General features: G+C 39.4%; 1 protein-coding gene across 7 annotated transcripts in view; it reads right to left on the minus strand.

Moving 5' to 3' along the window:
• The window catches only part of PBX1 (PBX homeobox 1), a 579,370-nt gene that overhangs the window by 177,796 nt on the left and 379,886 nt on the right, over window positions 1-21,688 (minus strand). For all 7 annotated transcript variants that reach the window (XR_005554387.1, XM_039324024.1, XM_039324020.1 and 4 more), the window contains exons 3-5: window positions 10,602-10,846; window positions 4,401-4,591; window positions 2,549-2,684 (exon numbers count right to left, since the gene is read on the minus strand). Coding sequence is in view for 6 of the 7 variants with exons in the window: in XM_039324024.1 (XP_039179958.1) it covers window positions 2,549-2,684; window positions 4,401-4,591; window positions 10,602-10,846 (572 nt within the window). In the remaining variant the exon portion in view is untranslated. The remainder of the gene's footprint in view (window positions 1-2,548; window positions 2,685-4,400; window positions 4,592-10,601; window positions 10,847-21,688) is intronic.

Raw genomic sequence — 21,688 nt, forward strand, 5'->3', positions numbered from 1 at the left:
GCCTGAATGTCAGATTATCTTTTCTCTTTTACTATTGTATGAAAGCCAATCCCTCTTCCAGTCACAAAGATAGAGTTATAATGTCACTTTTGGCCACCAGATGTCCTCAGTGGACTGAAAGATCTTTTTTTTCCCACACTGATAAAGTTAATGAACAAAAAGTTTTTTTTTTCAGTCTTATTTAAAAGTTTAACAAGAAACGTATCTCCAAGATTATAAAGTTGATAGAGACAAATAGCAATATCCTCTTTTTTCCCCTTCTTTTCCCCCAAATATCCCCACAAAGAGAATCCAATGGTAGAAAAAACAACCAAAACAAAGAGTTTTCTTCTTCTTTTCTTTTAAGCTCTCTTTCCGATATAGTCAGCCACCGCCTTCTTAGCAAAGGGAAATAGTCAGAGCTCTTTATAGGAAGAATCAGAGTAGCAAGAGAAAAAAGTGTCTCACCCAGATTCACCATGGTAGGTCTTCATGCTTAGTTGTTATTTTGACTTGCGGTTGGTGCAGCTGGGTGATCGGCCATTTTACTGGCCGATCTTCTTCTCTGTCGGCCCCCAGAGTTCACTCGGCCAGCTGGGGGAGCCGCCCTCCTCCGCAGCCGAACACAGCCTCCTCAACGGTAGTCGCACCCTCCAGGGCAACTTTCGACCTGCATAAGGGTCTACCAGCGGAGGGAAACTAGCTGCTGAGGAGACGACTCTCCTTGTACAGCTAGAGGTGCTGTCTCCCAAACCGGAAGTCTCAACCAATAGGTTTAAAGTAACAGTTTCCTGCCCCAAACTTCATTATCAGCTTGGAGACAGCCAGTCTGGCTTTCAGTAACAGCAACTGTTAAACAATACAGCAATGTAGGTCAGACATTAAGCAAATGATTTAAAACAGTTGTGGCCAATACATTACAAAGGCCGTGTCCATTTTCATAATGTTTCAGTTCTTTGATGAAGCATTATCTCTTGATTCCTTACAATAAAAGTGTAGAGCTACAACTAGTCAAACAACCAAATTCTGCTGACAGGACCTTAATTACAATATTAACTTTTATAGTAATAAATATATCTAGTATAGTAATTAAAGATAATATCACAAATCTGCCTTCTGTAAGCTTCAAACCATGATAAAGCAGTAATTTAATCAGAACCAGGTTCTCTTGTTGGACTTCTCCCAAAAGATGATTGTATCTTCAAGGCAGCTGTGCTGGAAAACAGTTTGTGGGATAATCAGAATGTCATTTACATCGTGCAAAGCCTTAACAAAAATCTTAGGCTACAGCATTATAAAGCACAAATTTACCCACTCAGCATCATTTGAAAGGTATTAACAAATCAGAACAGATCCTTTTTGGCAGGTTCTGCAGGTTTCCCAATTGTGTCTCCATTAACAAACTATATGGTACTGGTAAAATCATTATATTCTTTGCTTTCATATCAAAATAAAGGCTTTGTTGCATCTTTCATATCAGCATCTTTCATATCAAAATAAAGGCTTTGTTGCAAGGCTGGCAAAGTTGGGAATAACATTAATTTCAGCAAAAACCGATGAACCATTCTTCACAGCTACTAGAAATAGTGGGGCAAAAAGAAAGTCTCACCAGGATGTAAATAACAACTGAGTTGGCTAGAATTCTGCATCGTACAGACATCCAGTTAGTCCACCAAACTGACTTTAAAAAGCATAATAATTTGGAAAGTCTGTGCAAGCTCAGAAATAAATGTTATACACTGAACAGTAACTGGAGACAATGTATTCCGTGCATTGTTTGGCATAGTAGAAATAATTTTGAAAATCCAGCCTTGCTCTCAATACACAGTGCCATGTGGCCTTAATAAAAATTGAAATACACTGTTTTTTAGATTTCCTACCATCAGCAGAGAAGTTGCCTTAAAATTCATTGAACATTGCTGGCAAATTTTATTGGATAAATTTTCAGTTCACATGCATCTGATTAATATTTCCTGTGCAGAAAGAATATTATCCAAAGACACCCAATCACATCCTCTCCTTACATTGAAGGTGAAAATACTTAGTAGTTGCAAACAAATCTTTCAAGGAATCATAAATCATACAGTTGGAAGGGACCTTGGAGGTCTTCTAGTCCAATTGTCTGCCCATGGCTAGAGACCTTATATCATCCCAGGCAATCTCTTCTTGAAAACCTTCAGTAATGGAGCACCCTGAAGTCTGGGAGGAAAACTGTTCCATTGGTTAATTATTCTCACTGTCAGGAAATTTCTCCTTAGTTCCAGGTAGTATATCTCTTTAACAAGCTTGCACCCATTGCTTCCTCTCCAGCGCTTGGGAGTTTTGGAGAATAAGTCAACCCCCTCCTCCCTGTATGATTTCTCATGCAGTCCTCTTATCATTTTACTTGCTCTTCTTTGCATTCTGGTTTGTCTATTATTACTCTCTTTAGGAATTCCAGCTGAGCTGCCAAGAAATCAAAGGGTTGTACAGAATGCAGTTGGAAAATAATGGCTCTAATCCAAATAATATAATCTCAGTTTCTATATGGGCGATGGCCACCCTATAGATGAGCATCCAGGTTTCTTACCTGTGAGACTGTGATGCCACACTTCTTGGCTAGTTCCTCTTTGGCTTCCTCACTGGGATAAGGGTTGCTGAGATGAGAATAGAAATATTCATTGAGAATTTCTGTAGCCTGCTTGTTGAAATTTCTTCTCTTTCGCCTGGTCACAAAACATGAAGGATAATCAGTATCAGTGATTCCAGAGCATTATTTTTAAAAGGTAGGTTCAGAGCCATGAGATTCTTTCCTCCTACAAACAAACTGATGCTCAGATATGTCATATTTTTTTCTGATTTTCACTTTCTAGAGCAAACTCTAATATACTTGGTATCTTCTTAATACTTATACTACAAATCTAATTACAGTAGTTGTTTTCTGATACTTTTTGTCTTGTAAAGCACTTTTCATTTGTCCTTTCTGAGAGCAAAAAAATGCTACCAATTGATAAGGTATAATTTACTTTTTCAGCTATCTAATTCTGTTCCTTGCATAGATCAGAAAAAATATGGTTTGTAAAGTTGTTGCCCATCCTGCTATGTTTTTCCTCAGTTAAATTGTTTGACTCATTATTTAATGAAAAACTATGATTGAATTCAGACAAAATCAATTTCTTAAAGAATAAAAATATTAACTTTGGGCTGAATCAGTTCATTTGGCCACCTCCCTTTCCCCGTATATCCAGCTCCCTCCTTTGCCATCTTATGTTAATGATTTTATCTGCTGTGTTATTTATAATTGATGGTTTTAATGTTTTTTAATGTGTTTATGTTGTCATTGGACACAAGATGGGCAGCAAATAAATTTCACAATAAATAAATAAAATAAATACAATTCTGCAAACTTTCCTAATATTGTCACTTAGAGAAGTTGCAGTTGTTTGCACATAGTGTTGGATCTGGCAAATTAAATTATTAATGTACTTTTAATCTTATATTTCTGGGGAAATAATTGTATCACTCATCTACTGCATCTCTTGTATCAGAAACTATGTAGCAATAATTTCCTTTTAGTAAAAGTTAATAATCCTCGATTTATGAGTGGCAAAACTGGCAAAAAGTCAGTTACATGACCGTGAACTACTGCAATCAACCATAAAGTTGAGCCAGTTGCCAAGTGCCTAAGGTGCAGGGGTGTATGTAGCCATCGGGGCTCTGGAATCTGGTCATAAGTAGATTTTGGGAGGTCTATCATAACTTCAAACAGTTGCTAAGTGACCACTTGTAGATAGAGGACTGCCTGTAATTTATTCACTGAAAAAGGTTTTATTCCAAAAAGGATCGAGTAACGCTCATGTTCCCGACCTATTTATGTTGGAGGCACTTGTTTAAGGTGCTTCCAAACTGAAAGGATTAGCTGGTGACATTACCATTGCCTGGGGGATGGCTCGGAGGAGGGGAGGCTCCTCTCAAGGAGCTGGAGTGGAATGATGGGAGCTCACCCCGCCATGCAGCAGCACTCAGGTCTCAAACACAGGCTTGTTAACTTCCAACCCAGTGTCCTAACCATGTGAGCCATCGTGCTCCTTAGCTCATATGTTGAAGAAATAGGATGGTGAATCATTGTTCTATAGAATCCATTTGTTCTATAGGCAGTGAAAAGTCTTCATATCTCATAGGATCTGTAGTAAATTAGAAAATTTTGATACTAAACTACTAAAGTATTAATCAAAATTATTGTTGTAGTTGCAAATTAAATAAATAATTTAAAAATTAAAAGGGTCTAGCCCAAGCAAGTGTTTACTAGCTCACTCCCCCTCCCCATTAATTATTTTGATACTAACATTCTGTCTATGGGGACAATCAATTCTCTACCTTGGAAATGATTCCTAAGTGTCATAGACAAATAGGCAAGTATACATGTCTGGTCTAAAGCTCACCGTGCATCAAGAAATCGAGACCGCAAGATCATGACAGCTTCACACGTGCTCTGTTTGAGTTGCATCTGGATGGAGCTGAACTTGCGGTGGATGATGCTGACCATCCTCTCTATCTCTTTGGGGGAGATAGGCCGAGTCCTACTCTGTTCCCGCAGCAGATTCATCACATGGGTTGTGAACTCATTACATGCCTGAGACACAGGAGAAAAAGAATGAAGAACACTTGGGACCTAACAAGTCATGGTATGGCGGCATGTTACAGCTCTAAGAATGCATGACACACTTCTTTGCTTCCTCAAAGCTTTCTACTTTTCTGCTTAATAGCTCAAAAAATTATTAACACTGTACAATATTAAAGATGGGGCAAGGGAAGGTGAGAGGGGAGTGAGGGAAGAAAACAGATATAAATATTTAACAAATTTGCATACATAAATGTATATTAAACACACATTCTGACTCAGCTATAATAAGCTTCCATGGAATCATCAAGGGAAAAAAAAACATGTATACAGTGTACTCTGATATATAATTTAGGCTGGCATTTTTTTTTCTTAAATCTCAGTTTTTTCTTAAATCTCAATTATTGTGTAGCCAAGGATGCAATTGAAAGCATAACAAAAGTTAAATAGATCAATTGTAAAACATCTGTAAAGTTCTATTTATACAAAGTTCTTCCGTAAGTTTTAAATTGCCTATCATCTTAGATCTTAGGCTCTTTTAAGTGATCTGCTGCTAAAATGTTGCTGTTAAATTTCAGTGGAAATTTCACTTTCTCCCTCTCTCACACATGCATTTCTTCCAGATATATGACAGAAGGTTGTTGTTCGTCCATCAATTTTGATGAGGACCTTGACATCTTGTAGATTATGGGCCATCAATGATGTGTCCGTAGGTGGCTGATAAGACCGATGTTAGCACGGAATGTTCTACCACATAGTGAACAAAGAAATGTAGACACTGTTACTTCAGCATTTACATCTCTGGCTTTGTGGAGTGCTCACTTCTCTTGTGCCAGGATTGTCCTTCTGTGTTCATATGTCTGGTAACCCTGGTACACCAAGGTGCACCATGTCGGTCGATCATGTACCAGAAGTTCCCAAGAGATGGTATTAATATCCAGGGACTTGAGAGAGGCTTTCAGCGTGTCTTTGTATCGCTTCTTTTGTCCCCCGTGTGATCATTTTTCTTGAGACAGCTCACCATAGAAGAGCTGTTTAGGGATGCGATGATCTGGCATCCTTACAACATGGCCTGCCCAGCACATCTGGGCTTTCATCAACAGAGTGTAAATTGATGATAAGCCTGCTCTGGAGAGGACATCTGTATCTGGTATCTTATCCTGCCACCGGATCCTCAGAATTCTATGAAGGCAAGTCATGTGGAAGATACAAAATAAGCCCTCAACATTGTTGAGAATAGTTCTCAATAAAGGAAGGAGGTTTTTGCTTGAGTAAATTGGTTATTTTTTTAACCTTCTAAATAGTAGATGTGCAAGTATCTCTTGTGCACACCATTCAGTTCAGTGAAAATGAGAAAGCCCTCTGACATTGCATGATTTGCAGTGCTGTTCCCTCCTACTTATATGAGGGCAATTTGGAAATAAACCTCTGTTTGGTTATCAATGACAGACACTTGCAGATACAAACTTTTATTATACACATTAGAAAATTACAACATTATATTACCTTTCGACATAAATTGCTGTTCAAATTGAGGCACTTGTCATAATGACTTAACAAGATTTAAAATTCCTTAATAGTCGCTCGGCACCAAATCTGGGCTATAGGGGGTTGATCAAAAACATCCCAATGGAACTGCTTCAAAAGGTCTTGGGTACGTCCAGCAGTGTGTGCGTGAGCATTATCATGAACCAACACCACACCGGAAGTGGTGCCATAGAAAATCCTGCCAAATATGAAGATTCCAAAGGAATACTACTAGCGAAGTTCATGCAGTGTGGTTCGACCATCAATTCAGAAGTCTGCTATAAAATGTTATGAAAACTCAGACGAGCCATCCATAGCATGCATCAGGGCATGCTGACTTCTGGTGTGGTGTTGGTTCACCATAATGCTTGCCTGCACAATGCTAGATGCACCCAAGAACATTTGAAGCAGTTCTGTTGGGATGTTTTTGATCACACACACACACACACACGTAGCCCAGATTTGGCGCTGAGTGACTACGTCTAAGGAATTTCAAATCTTATAATTGTTATGACAAGTGCTGCAATTTGAATGGTGATTATGTTGAAAAGTAATGTAATGTTGTAATTTTCTAATGTGTATAATAAAAGTTCTGTATCTGTGAGTGTCTGTCATTGATAACCAAATGGAGATTTATTTCCGAATTGCCCTAATAGGATGACATTTAATATATGCTGCTGGAGTCCTATGTGTCTATTAGGCTGAAAAAGAATTTATTTATTTTATTATTATTTATTTATAAAATTTATAGGTTCCACATTGTTGAATATAGTAATATTTTTAAAAACTTTTTTTATTAAGGAAACATCTTTTGGTACTTTAAACCAAACTTTCAACAACAGAGTGTAAATTTCTCATGTGTTTGGACTACAGAAGTTGTCAGTAAGAAGGGAAAAGTTGTCAATTGGGGAATGTATTTCTGTTAGAACAGAAGGGAAAGGAAGAGGGGGAAAGCTTGCCCATATCTGAAGGTCAGACTGGATAATAGAGAACAACATTCTGGATAATAGAAAAATAACTATAGTTATAAGGAACCACTTCAATCTACATCTTAAGAAAGCAGAACTCTCAGAAACAATCTCTTCCAACAGGAACTTTTATTAAGAATAATTGGACTTCCGGTTCTGTTTCACGGTGACTCCAGTCGTTTGAAGAGACTTATCTCTCCACCGGCTGTGTTTTCTTCGCAGGTAGACCCCTAGTGGGTCGAAAGTTGCCCTGGAGGGGCGACCACTGAGGAGGAGGCTTGCTGGTGACTGCAGGAGGGCAGCAGCTTCTTCCGCGGCTCCAGCTAACTTCTTAGGGCCGACGGAGCAAAGATTGTCCTGCAAGATGGCCGATTCCTTAGCTGTACCAGCCAAAAGTCACAGGTACATCTAAGCATGAAAGACCCACCGCGGATGATCTGGGTCAGACCTCTCCCTCTCCTCTCTTCGCCCTACTTGATTTTTTGCCTGTAAAAGCTCTGCTGGAATTAATTCCCTGCCTTGAAAGAGCGGCATTTGTATGTGTGGAAAAAAAGGCGCCTGAATAAAAAGACAGAACAAGTAATTTCATGACTATATTTTACTTTCATTTACTTTGAGGTACAAAAAAAAATTTTTTTTAGAGCCTTACTATCACTTTAAACTGGAAGAATATTTTTTCCACCTTTTTCTTTAAAAGAGAGAGAAAAGAAAAAAAAGGTGTCTGGAAAAGATTTTGTAACCTACTGAGGATATCTTGTGGCGAAAAGTTAATATTGCAATTATCTGTTTTTCTTTGGAGATGAGGTGGGCTTGACCTTCAAACTATTCTTGAATAGAAAAGATAAGCTGATCTAGCTGTGGGAAATTGTGGGGGTGGATATTGTTTATATATAGCCTCCACTAAATGATAAAAGGGACTCTCTTCAATTACTACTAAAATGGAGAAACCTTATTTACAACTAAACTGGAAAAAATAGTGGAAAAAATTTATGAAGCTACTGAAGAAGTATGCGCTAAAATGAAAGAGATTATTACAGAAATAAGAGCCAGAAGCCTTACTCAAAATTCTCCAAACCTTCAAACTGATCTCCAGACTTCATCTGACTATGCTATAAATCAAAAATATACCAGAAGAAGAACTGATTGAGATTAAAGAGGAATCTATTTTACCTTATAAGCACTCCATCCATATTCTCGAGGATCAGAAGAACCAAAGATTGAGACTGGAACTTTTGAAGCAATGATTGTTTAATGACAAAAGAGCCACATGCCCATTACAGAGGATGGGGTGTTTTCTAGTGACTCAAATGATATTACAAGCAACAAAGGGAGATTTACTTGCGAAGATAGAAGCTTTGTTATGGAAACTGGCCTGGCACAAAAAGAAAGCCAGAATAAGACTGAAAAGAGAAATTTAAAACTATATGTAATGGATTAAAAGGCACTGTAGAAATATGGATTGATTTAAGGTTTAAGACTTAGAGTTAGAAGTGAGAGAAAAATTGGTGATTACTAGAATATATATGTTAAATAGATTAAGAATGTAATTTTTGGAATAATAGGTTTATTTGTATGAAAACTATTTTGTAATGGAATGAATGAAAATGGAAGAGGTTTCATAGTGATTTGGATTGATTTAATAATTAGTTGAGTAAATTTAGTAAGAAGATGCTTTGTGTTATGGGTATTTCTAGATATGATTACTATTTGGATGAGATTTGAATTTTGCCTAATGGACTGAAATGGTTTAAGGTCTGGTATTTTGTTTTGTTATAGAGATAGACTGATTGATGGATGGTATATGTATAGGGTAGAGTTATATTTTATTTTAATTAGGATAAATATCGAGTAGTGGAAGAAGAAATAAGAGAGATTCGTGATAAAATTAAGGATTTAGGAGATTAAGAACTAGAATACATTTGGAAGAGATACCCAAAGTGATAATATGTTTATTTAAGGTTAAAGTGGATTATGGTAATTGTAAATTAATAAAGTTTAAAAACAGGATTAGGATTTATAGAAATTTAATGTAGAAATGGATTATTTTAAATATATTATATTATCTGAGGGAAATAGAGAGGGAATATTTAATGTATTTACTTGGGTTATTTTATATGGATTTATTGTTGGATATTTGACCACCCCAGCACCACGGTGTGTCCTGAGCATTTTGTTGTAAGAGTTAAAAAAAACTAATAAAATTTGTTGTTGTTTTTTTTAAAAAAGAGTAATCGATAGCAGGCATAAAAGACAGAATCTAAGGGATTCCCTTACAGATGGATGTTTTAAAGTGTCCCTAAGCAAACCCCATCCCACAGTTCTTTCACGCAGTTAAAACTGGCAAATCCCCAGTTGTTAAATCCAGGAAAGATAACATTAGTCCAGCTCCGTTGTGCACGATCATTCAACAACTCTTCACACCTTATTTTGATGACAGAGAAATAAACCAGATCCTGGAGGTTTGTATCTCTTCATTCCCCCCTTTTCCTAGCTGCCTGGTAGGGAGGAGAAGTTCAGGGGGGGCATAGGATAGGAGGCAATTTGTTACATTGTAAAGGTTAGCAGACACTAAGGCAAATAAACAAAAGGTTACTTTGTAGTGAATGGAGGAAGTGAAAGTAATAAACCCGCATACATATCCCCCCTCTCCCTTGGGAATATGGCAGGATCCAGGGAAGGGTAAGAATTGGTTTTAGATCAGAGAAGATAGATAGAAAGGAAATATAACTGGATTCTGACAATAGTATTGGATTGTTAAGCATTCATGTAGCAGAGTTACAACTCCCAGATCCTTGAGTTTATTTAATAAAATATTTTTATATGATTGTTTGTCAATTGCTGTGAAAACTAAAATGCAGTATTGGTTTTTGTTTATTTTTTTTAAACTTATTTTAATTATTTTTACATTTATTTGAAAATGAGCCTTTTTAAAAAGTACAGGTATTTTAAAAGCATATTCCTAAAGAATAATTTGTTTATTGTGTTTTTCAAAGCACACAATAATGTGTTAGTTAAATTTAAACCATTTTTTCTCTTTTATGCTTTTTTCTTTTCAAGGAGAAACGGCTGACCTAAGATAGGATCATAGCAACTCTGACTTCACAGCTGAAACCCATTATGTTAACTGCAAATACTTCAGGTCCAATTTAAATGTTTAACAGTTTCCAAATGGTAATACTTTTTCTGAGCTGCATCATTTGAAATGGGGGAGGGCATGAAGGCTTGCCCATTGGAATGTTTCCCATGAACATAATGTCTTCTTATATATTAAATAATTAGCATCTCAGAAGGATGGGTTCAGCCTATATGATTTTTCTTGTATGCTATTTTTCTACATGAAATAAAATAGTATATGGCCATTTCATATATTCAGCAGCAGAAGGAATAAAAACAGTTGCCAAGTCCTTCAGTCAAAAGATGCACCTTCCATCCCTGAGCCAAGAGAGGACAGAGGATAGTGCTATAGATAAGGCCAACCTAATACTACGGCTTGGCTCATGCAACAGAGGAAGAAATGTCACAGGTACCTGTTCATACTTCTCCAGCTCTGTGTGGTAGATCTGCCGAATCTGTGAGAGTTTTGCTCTGTAGTCAGAATGTTCTACAGAATTGTCTGAACCAGCACCCCCTGAGGCTGCTGCCGCTGCCGCTGCCGCTGCAGAGCCACCTCCTTTCTCAGGACCAGCTACCCCTTCTGCTAACAGCATGTTGTCCAGCCGCATTAGCTGTGGGTCTGTGGGTTCCTCTTCCTGAGCTCCTCGAATGCTCAACACTGTGAAGGAAAAGGCACTGATTAAATCACAGAGCAATGACAATGCTTTCCTAGGTCTCATCTTCAGCTTTGTGTTTGCAGACAAACTGTCTTTTCAGGAGTGTTTTATAAATAAAGCAAGATACTTTTATATAGATGCACCTCAACTTAAAACCATTCATTTAGTGACCATTCAAAGTTACAACAGTGCTGGCTTCCAGTTTTGATGTCACAGCGATGCAGATGCAGGAAGATGGGGCTCCATCTTTCGCGTTTGATTTCGCCCCGCTGGGGAACCCTGGAAAGGGTCAAAAGTTGCCCTGTAGAGATGGCAATCAAGGAGGGGACTGTTGTTGATCATGGCAGGAGGGGGGGGCAGCAGCCCTCCCGTTTGATATGAGGAAGCCCTCCAAACTGGCGGGGAAAAGACTGGCTACATTCGCATACCAACTCAGAAGCTGCTGTCAATGGAAGACAACAAGCACTGTCAAGCAATCTTACAGCAACGTGGATGAAACTGGGTGAGACCTAAGCCTCTCTTTATGACTTTAAGACATCTTCCTGAAAATCTGCCCAAAGCACTCCCCCCGAGGAGGAGGGAAAGGGAATTTCCACCCCATTCCCTCAGGAAAGTGGCAAATTCATTACTTGGGGAAAAAGGAGAAACCTACAAGACTAATTTGGAATTAATATACATATATATATATATATATATATATATATAACTTGAAAATGTGGGGCTAAAAGTGTTTTTAAGACCTTTTTTAAAAAAAAACTTGAAAAGTTTACAATATAAGTTTTGGATTTAAAAACTGAAAAATGGTGTTGATGACATCTAGTGGTGAATTACAGCACTACAACCTATTTATGCCTAAAAGAAACCTGGCTCGAAGCCCAGAGTTAGATAAGACTTTGGCTGGCCTTGGAAGCTTTTACTTTTGATAATTGCAGCTGAGAAAAAGGAACAGACTTGGGGGCTGCTTATCTGTGTGACAGAGATGATAATATTACTCTAAAATTGGTCTGTCTGAACTATGAACACAAATACTGACTTTCAAAACTGTATTGTGGAACTATTTTCCTGTAGAAGAAACATAGGGAACACTTTGGATTATAAATCTTGATTGTTAAACAACTTTTAATGGTTCTTTTTTCTCCCTGGACAGAAATAATATAGTTCTCATTGGACAGAAAAATTTGAATTTTACTTATATCTGCTTAGGGGAGATTTAAGAATAGCTAATTGGTTGGATAAATTTATAAAGATTACTTACAAAAAATAAAATGGATGTTCCATACTTAGCTCTAAATAGTAAAAAACCATCTTTAACATCTGTCTCTAGAAGCCTCAGTTTGCCATATCACCCAAAAAATACTGATGAACCACAGAAATTCTCTCCATGTTGAAATTAATACAAAAAACAATTGCTTTAACTTGTGATGAAATTAAAAATAACACAAAGGAGATAAAAAAAAAAACAATTTTCTAATTTAAATCTACAAAGTCAGAAAATAACTACAGAGAAGGAACCAGCAACCCAGAAAATAGAAAGAAAATTAGAGAATGCTGATACAAACATTGAGGATCTAAAGGAAGAAACTAATGACCAGACTCAGATAAATGAAGACTTAGAAGACACAACGATAATATTGGAAATGGAAAAGACATTTTATAAACCAAGGTTTCAGAATATACTTGAAGATAAGGAGGGAGGCTGTTTAATGAATATCAACAGGTTAGTTCTTCCAAAAATACTTTAATTAAATTATTTATCTTGTTTCAAATAATATACATAAAAATAGAGGAAGAATTATTTGACGATCCAAATGCACTGACTTGGAAAGTTAGTTGGCAAAGGAAGAAAGCTAGAATAAGACTGAAGGAAATAGAAGTTTTGACCCATTAGAGGGGATTTTATATTACCAATTAGATGTTTGAATATGGTTAAGAATAGATTGTTAAAAATAGAAGTATTATTATAACTAGATAGATAGGTTTTGTAATCAGAATATCATATCTTGGTATGAAAAGGGAAATAAGAATGCTAAGAACTTTGAATAAGGGAAGCTTTTGGTTACCCAAATATAACTTATTCTGAAATTAAAAATGATATTTTGAACATGGATAGGAAATTAAAATTGAAAAAAGCAAAAATAAGATATGGACTGATTAAATGGATATTGAGTGCAAATGCAATTAAGATATGCTTTGGTTAAAAAAGATATTCTAACTGATATTATTGATACTATTAGAAAAATGTAACAAATGTTGATATGCAACTGTATATTTACTAACAACAATAAGAATTGTATTTGCTTAGGGTGGAAAAATGTCTATTACCAGAAGAAGAGAGGATGTATTGGAGGGTGTAATATTGGATTTAGTTTGAAGAAGCTTACATGTACCACGGAATCACTAATGGACTCAGTCATCATGTTGTCTGTTGGGCACTTGATTGTAAAAATAGAAAATTAATAAAATATTTATTTAAAAAAAGTTACAAAAGTGCTGAAAAAAGTGGGATGACCAGTCCTCACACAACTGTTGCAATGTCCCCATAGTCACATGATCAACTGGTATGGATTTATTTATTTATTTGATTTTTAGAATCCCCAAACTCAACCATGTGATTTTTGGGAGGCTTACAATTTTAAAATTATAAATCAATTAATTCAATTAAAATATTAAAAAAAATATCCAGTCCTTTAACTTCTGTATCTTGTCTAATGTTTCTATTCAATACTTCCAATGTTAGTATAAATAGTAATGGAGATAATGGACACCCCTGTTTTGTGCCCTTTTTAATGTTGAAGTTTTCTGTAGAGTCTCCATTTACAATTATTTTGGCAGTCTGCTTACAATAAATTGTTTGAATTGCATTTATAAAGTTTTTTCCAAAGTCCATTTCTGCAAGCTGCTGAAACATAAATTGCCAGTTTACATTGTCAAATGCTTTTTGTGCATCAAGGAATATTAAAGCCATCTGTTTCTGTGGATGAATTTCATAATACTTTAATACAGAGGTGTCAAACTGCCGGCCCGGGGGCTGGACGCGTCACGTGGAAGCCACGCCCACCCCATTGCCGGCAATGGCAAAACTGGCCTGATACATTGCACGATGTCATGTGACATCGTGAGTTTGACATACCTGCTCTAACACATCAAGGATCATTCTTAGATTATTTTTTATCTGTCTTTTAGGTAAGAAACCATTTTGATCTGTGTGTATAAATTCAGTCAAAAATTTCTTTATTCTTTCTGCCAATATTGAGCAAATATTTTGTAGTCTACATTTAATAATGATAGTGGTCTGTAATTTTTTTATTTGTGTCAAATCAAATCAAACTACCATCAAGCTGTTGATCACCATGACTTCCATTAGTTTTAGTACAGCTCTTTTTTTTGAAGACAGCAAAAAACTGGTAGCAAATTCCAAGTTTTATTCTTCTAATTTAGCCAAACTGGGGAGGGTCCTCTGCAGGCAATAGTTCCCATGCATTTACATTGCTCACAGGATACAACACCCAAGAGCTGTCAAATGACACTGATACTGATCCTGCTTTTCTTTCTTGGTTACAAGAACAGGCATTATTTCTGATGTGGAGGCATCAGGATAAATCAAAGAAGGATCCACAATTATAACCATTTATTTTCCAGAAACAATAACTATCTAGAGCTCTAACAAAGGGGATGAAGACATCCCCACTCATGACTTGCAAACACAATTTTAGGCCTGAAAAAGTTACTAGAACTTGAACTCCAACAACAAGAAGTTGATGATTTGTAAACCAAGTATTGGTTTACTTTGTCTAACAAAAGAAATATTTATCTATGCCGCCAGTATAACAAAACAATTTTAGGCAACTCTAAAAATGTAACAAGTGCAGGTTGATCAGGTGAAGTGATCTAAAATCATAATGGTTTCACAATCTTTTCTGTGAAATAATCTTTCATCCACCTTACAATAATGAAATTCAATGGTGAGAAAAGCAAGGTTTTACACTTGGGCAAGAAAAACCAAATGTTCAGGTAATAGAATAGGTCAGTGATGGCGAACCTTTTAGAGACCGAGTGTCCAAACTGCAACCCAAAACCCACTTATGTATCGCCCAGTGCCAGGTGGGCGTGGCTATGGTGGAAATGGCAAACTGGGTGGGCATGGCCTGGGTGGGTGTGGCCAACTTGATGTTGCTCTGACGGGTGAGGCAGTGGGCAGGAGGGCATCTTGCTCAGTGGATGTGGGGCATGGGGGGAGGCTCCTGAGCCGCACAGCTCTTCTGAGGGGGGGAGGAGGAGCTGTGCTGGGATCACGGCTCCTCGTGCCTTCCACTGGCCGCCTGCGCTCTTCTGCCAAAGATGCCACAGCTCCGCTTGCCTGGAAGGGCAGGGGCTCGCTCGTGCACGGGGATGCATATAGGGCTGCTGCCTCGCTTTCCGTGCCATGCTGGGACTGGGCTGGACTGGGCATGGAGTCTCCTCATGGCTTCTTCCCCCATGGACATTGGGAGTGCCCACCCCATCTACTGCTCATCCCAGGGTGGCTGCCACCGTCCCACGATCTCCAGTCTGTCACTGGCCAGCCAGGCATGCCAGGATGCCTCCCATCAGGCTCCCTTGGCCTCTCCCACCCTCCAGGCTGGGGCTGGTCAGATTCCACCTGTGGGCAGGCCTGTGCCCATCCCCAGCCAGCCCTCCTCCTCCATCCTTCTGCTGTTTCTGTAGGCGGACCGTGGCTTACCGAGCCAGGCACGCCTCTGCCTGCATGCGTCCTCAGGGAGAGGAGTGGGGCATCCATAGTTCTAACTCCCCTCCAGCCTCCACCTGCTGAGGCCTGAGCTCAGTGAACCCGGCTGGCCAGCAAGGGGCTGGAGAGCGCGGGATGACAGCAAGTGCCCTGGGGTGGGTGCTCCTGATGTCTGTGGGGGAAGAAGCAGTGAGGAGGCTCCACACCCAGTCCAGCCCAGCCCAGCCCCAGAAAGCGAGGCAGCAGCCCCACGTGTGTCAGACCCAACCCTCGTAGAGTGCCCTTCTCCGACCACCCTGACCCGGTTCTTTCCTCAGCCCGGCTTGTTCCGCAGCCTCATGGCAGCGGCATTGGGCAGGAAGCAGCAAATGGGGCTTGCTGAGGATCGAGCTGTGTTTGCCGCTGCCGCCACCGTCCTCAGATCCAGCAATCAGCAGGCCCCCATCACAGGAGGACTCAGGGGCGCCGGGTTCCAGCCCTACAAAACCCACCTTCTTCTCACCCGGGCTGCCTGGATATACGCCCCTGTTGTGCAACTTCATGGAGGGCAATTGCAATCTGCCTGGCCTCCCCTCCAGCCCTGGGCAGTGCTTCTGCCATGCATGGCTGTCCCACTTGCAAGTGCAATTGCCCTCCACACCGGCGCCGCAAACAATGCCAAGGCAAGGTGGCCCCACCTGCCCCCAGCCGCATTATTGCTCTGCGGCTGCCGCTGCCATGCACAAGGCAAGGCAGCCCCACCTTCCCTCAGCTGCCATTATCACTCTGCTGCTGCCACCAGTGCCCACAATCTGCCAGCCTCCCCTCCGGCCCTGCGCAGTGCTTCTGCCATGTGCAGCCGTCCTGCTCGCTTGTGCAATCGCCCTCCACACCGGCGCCGCAAACAAGGTGAAGGCCAGGTGGCCCCACCTGCCCCTGGCTGTCATTATTGCTCTGTGACTGCCGCCACCATGCACAAGGCAAGGCAGCCTCACCTTCCCCCAGCTGCCATTACCACTCTGCTGCTGCCGCCACCGCTGCACACGAGGCCGAGGCAAGGCAGCCCCACCCGCCCTGGCTGACATTACTGCTCTGCTGCCATCGTCGCCTCTCGTCATCCTCCTCCCCTGCATGGCCGGCCACTGAAACTTACCGCTGTTGGCTCATGCGTGCTCACTCACTCGCTGTCCGCTACAACTCATGCTTGCTCTTTTGCTGTCTGCAGCAAATGCTGCTTCTGTCGAAAGTTGCTCCTTTTATAGCCTCTTGCCTATTCCCAGACTGCGCATGCGTGGAGAGCTACACATATGCGCAGAGCAGCTCGGCCCAGCAATGGCTCATGTGCCACCAGAGATAGCTCCGTGAGCCACCTATGGCACGTATGCCATAGGTTCGCCACCATGGGATAGGTAATACCTGGCACAACGGTGGTAACTGCAAGAGGGATCTAGGAGTCCCAGTGGACAATCACTTAAATATGAGCTAACAGTGTGTTGCAGCCACCCAAAAAAGCCAATGCAGTCCTAGGCTGCATTTACAGAGGGATAGAATGAAGATCAAGTGAAATGTTAGTACTGCTTTATAATGCCTTGGTAAAATCACACTTGGAATACTGCATCCTGGTTTGATTTCCACAGTATACAAAAGATGTTAAGAGTCTAAAAGAGTACAGAGAAGAACAACAAAAATGATTAGGGGACTGGAGGTGAAAACATATGAAGAACAGTTGCAGCAATTATATGTGTCTAGTCTTACGAAAAGAAGGAGTGGAGTGACATGATAACAGTCTTCCAATATTTGAGGGGCTGCCATAAAGAAGACAGGGTGGACCTATTCTCCAAAGCATCTGAAGTCAGAACAAGAAGTAATGGAAGGAAACCAAACAAGGAGAGAACCAACCTAGAGTTAAGGAGAAATTTCCTGACAGTTAGAACAATTAATCAGTGGAACAGCTTTCCTCCAGAAGTTATGAGTACTCCACCACTGCAAATTTTTAAGAAGAGACTGGACAACGATTTGTCTAAAATGGTAGAGGTCTCCTGCTTGAGCAGGGGGTTGAACTAGAAGAACTCCAAGGTAACTTTCAGCTATGTTATTCCGTTAATTGTTAATCCATTGCATTCCAATGTTTTCTACATAATATTTTGTTGTTGTGTGAAGATATTCTTTGATAAATAGCAATTGCAAGTTTGGGACAAACTGTACAATATTGATAGGTGAAAGTGTGATTTCAGTGTTCTTATGCTGTATTCAATTTGTACCTTTACTTTCTCTTTGAAAATTCAGTCTGTTACATTACTTCCATTTGATTACAGATGAATAGCGTCTCTAAATCAACCTGTCAGTTTCTTTCCCACAAGAACAAGTAGAGGGAGGGGTTTTAATAACTAATCCTCTCTCATTTTTCCTTTTTTAAAAAGAAAAAGGTACTGTAAAGTATCACTAGTTGTTTTTTTTAAAGAAAACACTAATGGGAGTAAATAAATAATTAAAGCCTTCTATTCTATTGAAATATAAAAGGGCATAGATTCACAAATCATACCAACTGGGAGCAATGAAATAGACCAGAAATTCAAACAAGAGAGTTAATATTAGAAAATTGGTGACTGGAATACAGACATTAAAAAAGTGGACATTACAGAAAGAATCATAGTACAGGGCTAAAGTTACTTGAGAGACTTCCTGTCTCCCATAACATCTGTCTGAATGATTTGATTTGTTTCAGATTCCCTCAATTAAATATTGCCATCTATGGAGACCCTGGAAGTAGCACCTGCCTTCTAGAATGAGGTTCCATGCAAGATCTGGATGGTACCCACTATGCATTAGAATAGCCACAAAGACTTGGCTCTTAACTGAAGCTTTCAGGGATGAACAAAATAAGACTCTTCTTTGCTTGCCATCTTTTATCTTTATTTTTTTATGTATTATTGATTTTATTGCCATTTCATTGTTGACTGTTGTGAGCCTCCCAGAATAACAGAGTTGAGCAACATGCAAGTTTAATACATTATTATTGTTATCATAATCATCAACTTTCCATAGGTGAGGATGTTCCTGGATAATGTTATAGCAATATTTTAATTTCTATGTAAACTCTCTATATCAATCACCCTTACAATTACTTGTAGAAAACCTTTCCTTTCCTTTGCAATAAACTGAAGCAATTAGAAGGATGCTCTAGGGGAGATGGGACAGCTTAATCTTATAGTTATCTTTTTGTTTCCCTTTGGGAAATAACCTGTAGATTATTTACAGAATTTGAAACATACCAATATTAGGTACAGTACTTGACCAGAACCACCTGTAATACACTAAATCTTGCTCAACATTTTTATAGAAAAATAAAAAAAATACAGTCTACATGCATGTCTATTCATGTGTTTTACTACAAAATAGATAAACTAGAAATTAATTTTGAATTCCTTCCTTTATATCAGAGTTCCCCAACCTTTCTGGTTTTGCGGACTAGCAAAGGGGAGAGGGAGGGATGGTTCTGGACAAGTGGCTGGCAAGCAGGTGATCATGCATGCAGCTCCATTTGCAGGTGTGGAACAAATGGAGCATATGTGCACATGTTTGACCACTGCTCGCACAAGTGGGGATGCATACACACTCGCCCACCACTTCCAAATGGCTCACGGCTTTTTATAGATTAAAATAAAGCATTCCCCATAATGAGGAAAGTATGCTTTCTTACTGTCATCTGATCATGCTAAAGTTTTTGTAGCATGGACAAATGGAAAATTGTACTTGTAAGAAAGATTAATAAAATAAAAATTATTCTGAAAAATCACCGTGTGACTATGTTAAGTATGTGGAGTCAAGAGTGGCACAGTACCAAAGTATTAACACCGTGCTTTCCTTATTCACCAGAACCAAACCAATTCTGATGTAATTTCTAGTGCTCAGAGTTTTCTTCGATATTAAAAAAAAAAATTAAACCTGACTCCAAAGCAATGTGAAACCATGTCTCATGCGTTGCAATCAAGGATGCTCTTTCCAGTAGTTCATTATTTTTTTTTAACTGGGCATAGATGGACATTAGTATAGAATAAAAACTGGAGGCTCACTTTGCAATTACACTTAAAAAGAATGGTTTGAAAGGGAGTGGTTGGAATGAGGGCAGGATTAGCAAACAGATTACTGCAGAACTGCGAAACACTTCTTCCTCTAGAGACATCTTTTTATGCAGAATTATTGTTATGTTTTCCCCTACTCAGAAAAATGAACCCAAGCTAGAAGCTGGTGGAAAAAAGACAAGAACAATTAAGCATGGAATGGACCAGTAGAAATGTCAGAATCCAATTATATTTCATCTCTAGTTATCAACTATGGAAAACCCCATTTCTGCCCTCTCTGGATTCTGTCATACTACGAAAGGGAAGGGGGATGAGCAAAGGGGTTTTATGGCTCTCACTTCCTTCATTAAAACATCAAAGGGACTGAATGTGGATCTCACCCAGAGGACTGACCATAACAATATGGCCATCACCTTTCATGTACTCCTCTCTGAAGTCTCCCTTCCGCCGGCCGTGAGGAAAAGGGGGTGGAAATGTAATGCCTGGGATTGTCGCTGGAAGGAGGGCGGGGTGGGGGGCTGCTTGGGAACACTTAAAACCTTGAATGGTAGGGGGGGCCCTCAGGTCCTGTCTAGAATGCCTGCAACCATCTTCTCTTAATAAAGATGCCTGTTGGAAGAAATATTCCAAGAGTTCTGTCTTCTTAAGATGCAAAGTGGGTGGGTCCTTACAAGAAAGTTTATTCTAGAAATGTATCCTTATCTCAAAAAGGGTCTCTAACTTGCCTGTTGGTTTGTTTTACTCATAATCCAGGAATAATTTCCTTATAGCTAGGAGTGGCTTACACAGGCAAAAGTCAGTTCAAGAGCCAATGCTGTCTGCTGAGCAAAGTCTCCTTAAAATAACTGTGGTCCTGCTATGCTATGATCCATCAGGAGCAAACAATAAGCAGGTCAAGGCTACGCTGAGTCAATAGATCATCTAAAATTGAACGGTTGTTAGGAGCAAGGAATGAGAAAGCTTTAAGATTTGCATAGGGAAACAGAGCAAAAAAGCAAACAGGACTGGGGCTATCGTTGTAGCAAACAGCCTTGTGTTTTGTTTCTTTTTAGCTCACCCTGTTTAGTGAATCCAAATGTTGTGGCTTCTAACCAAAAGTGTATGGTTTATAATACAGCATGAGCCAGTTACTATGGCTTGTTCAACAAATTAAAGTTAAAAGAAACCATGATTCAACATAATAATATGTGTGTAAAAAGAAAACTGTAAGCAGTATTCACAAAAGACTAATACCTTACGTACAAGAGAGAAAGAGTCAAAGACCAAGCAAACCATCCAGGTAGTGCAATCTTAGTTCTCAGAGTCAAGTATTCTGATTTAAGGTTTATCAGTTCTCATACCAATCATGGGCATCCATCAGGAGAAAGAGAGTGTGTGTGTAGGCAACTGATGAAACATTTGTGACAACTGACATACTTACGTCAGACATTGAGACACCACTATGTAAGTTTGCCACTTGCTTGATGATGTCCCCACAAGCTGTTACTTCATAATCATTGCTATTTGCTGTGGATGCTGCTGATACCAACAGTTCAGATATTCTAATGTAACATTTTTACAATTGTAAGTTCACTTCAAAGAACTAAATTCCCTAGTCCCTTAAACAGATCAGTTACTTTTGATAGTAAGCATAGAAGAGATGTATTTGAAATGAAACACATACTTCCAATTATCCAAAAATGAATATAAACAAGCTGAAACTCTTTGTAGCACTTCAGGTTTTTCCTCATTTGCGTTTGAAAGTCCCTCATAACAAGCCAAAACTCTGATACAAGATGCAAAAATTTGACATAATAGGAATAATAATAATTACAGGACTTCCGGTTTGGTTGAGGACGAGACAGATGGAAGAAGCTGGAGCCCCAGCTTCTGAGTCCGGTTTCGCTTCGCCCAGCGTCCCTTAAAGGGGTGGAAAGTTGCCCTGGAGGGGCAACAAAGAAAGAGGGACACTCCAGGAGCTTGGATCAGATGGTGACCGATCTGAGTGGACTGAAGAACCCCTCTTAAGGAGCAAAAGAAAGGCTGCTGGGAGAGCAGAGGCAGCCCAAGTCGTCTCC

Source organism: Crotalus tigris, unplaced genomic scaffold (assembly GCF_016545835.1).
Source record: "Crotalus tigris isolate CLP2741 ecotype Arizona unplaced genomic scaffold, ASM1654583v1 scf7180000024291.2576520, whole genome shotgun sequence".
In the NCBI taxonomy this organism is placed as follows: Eukaryota; Metazoa; Chordata; class Lepidosauria; order Squamata; family Viperidae; genus Crotalus; species Crotalus tigris.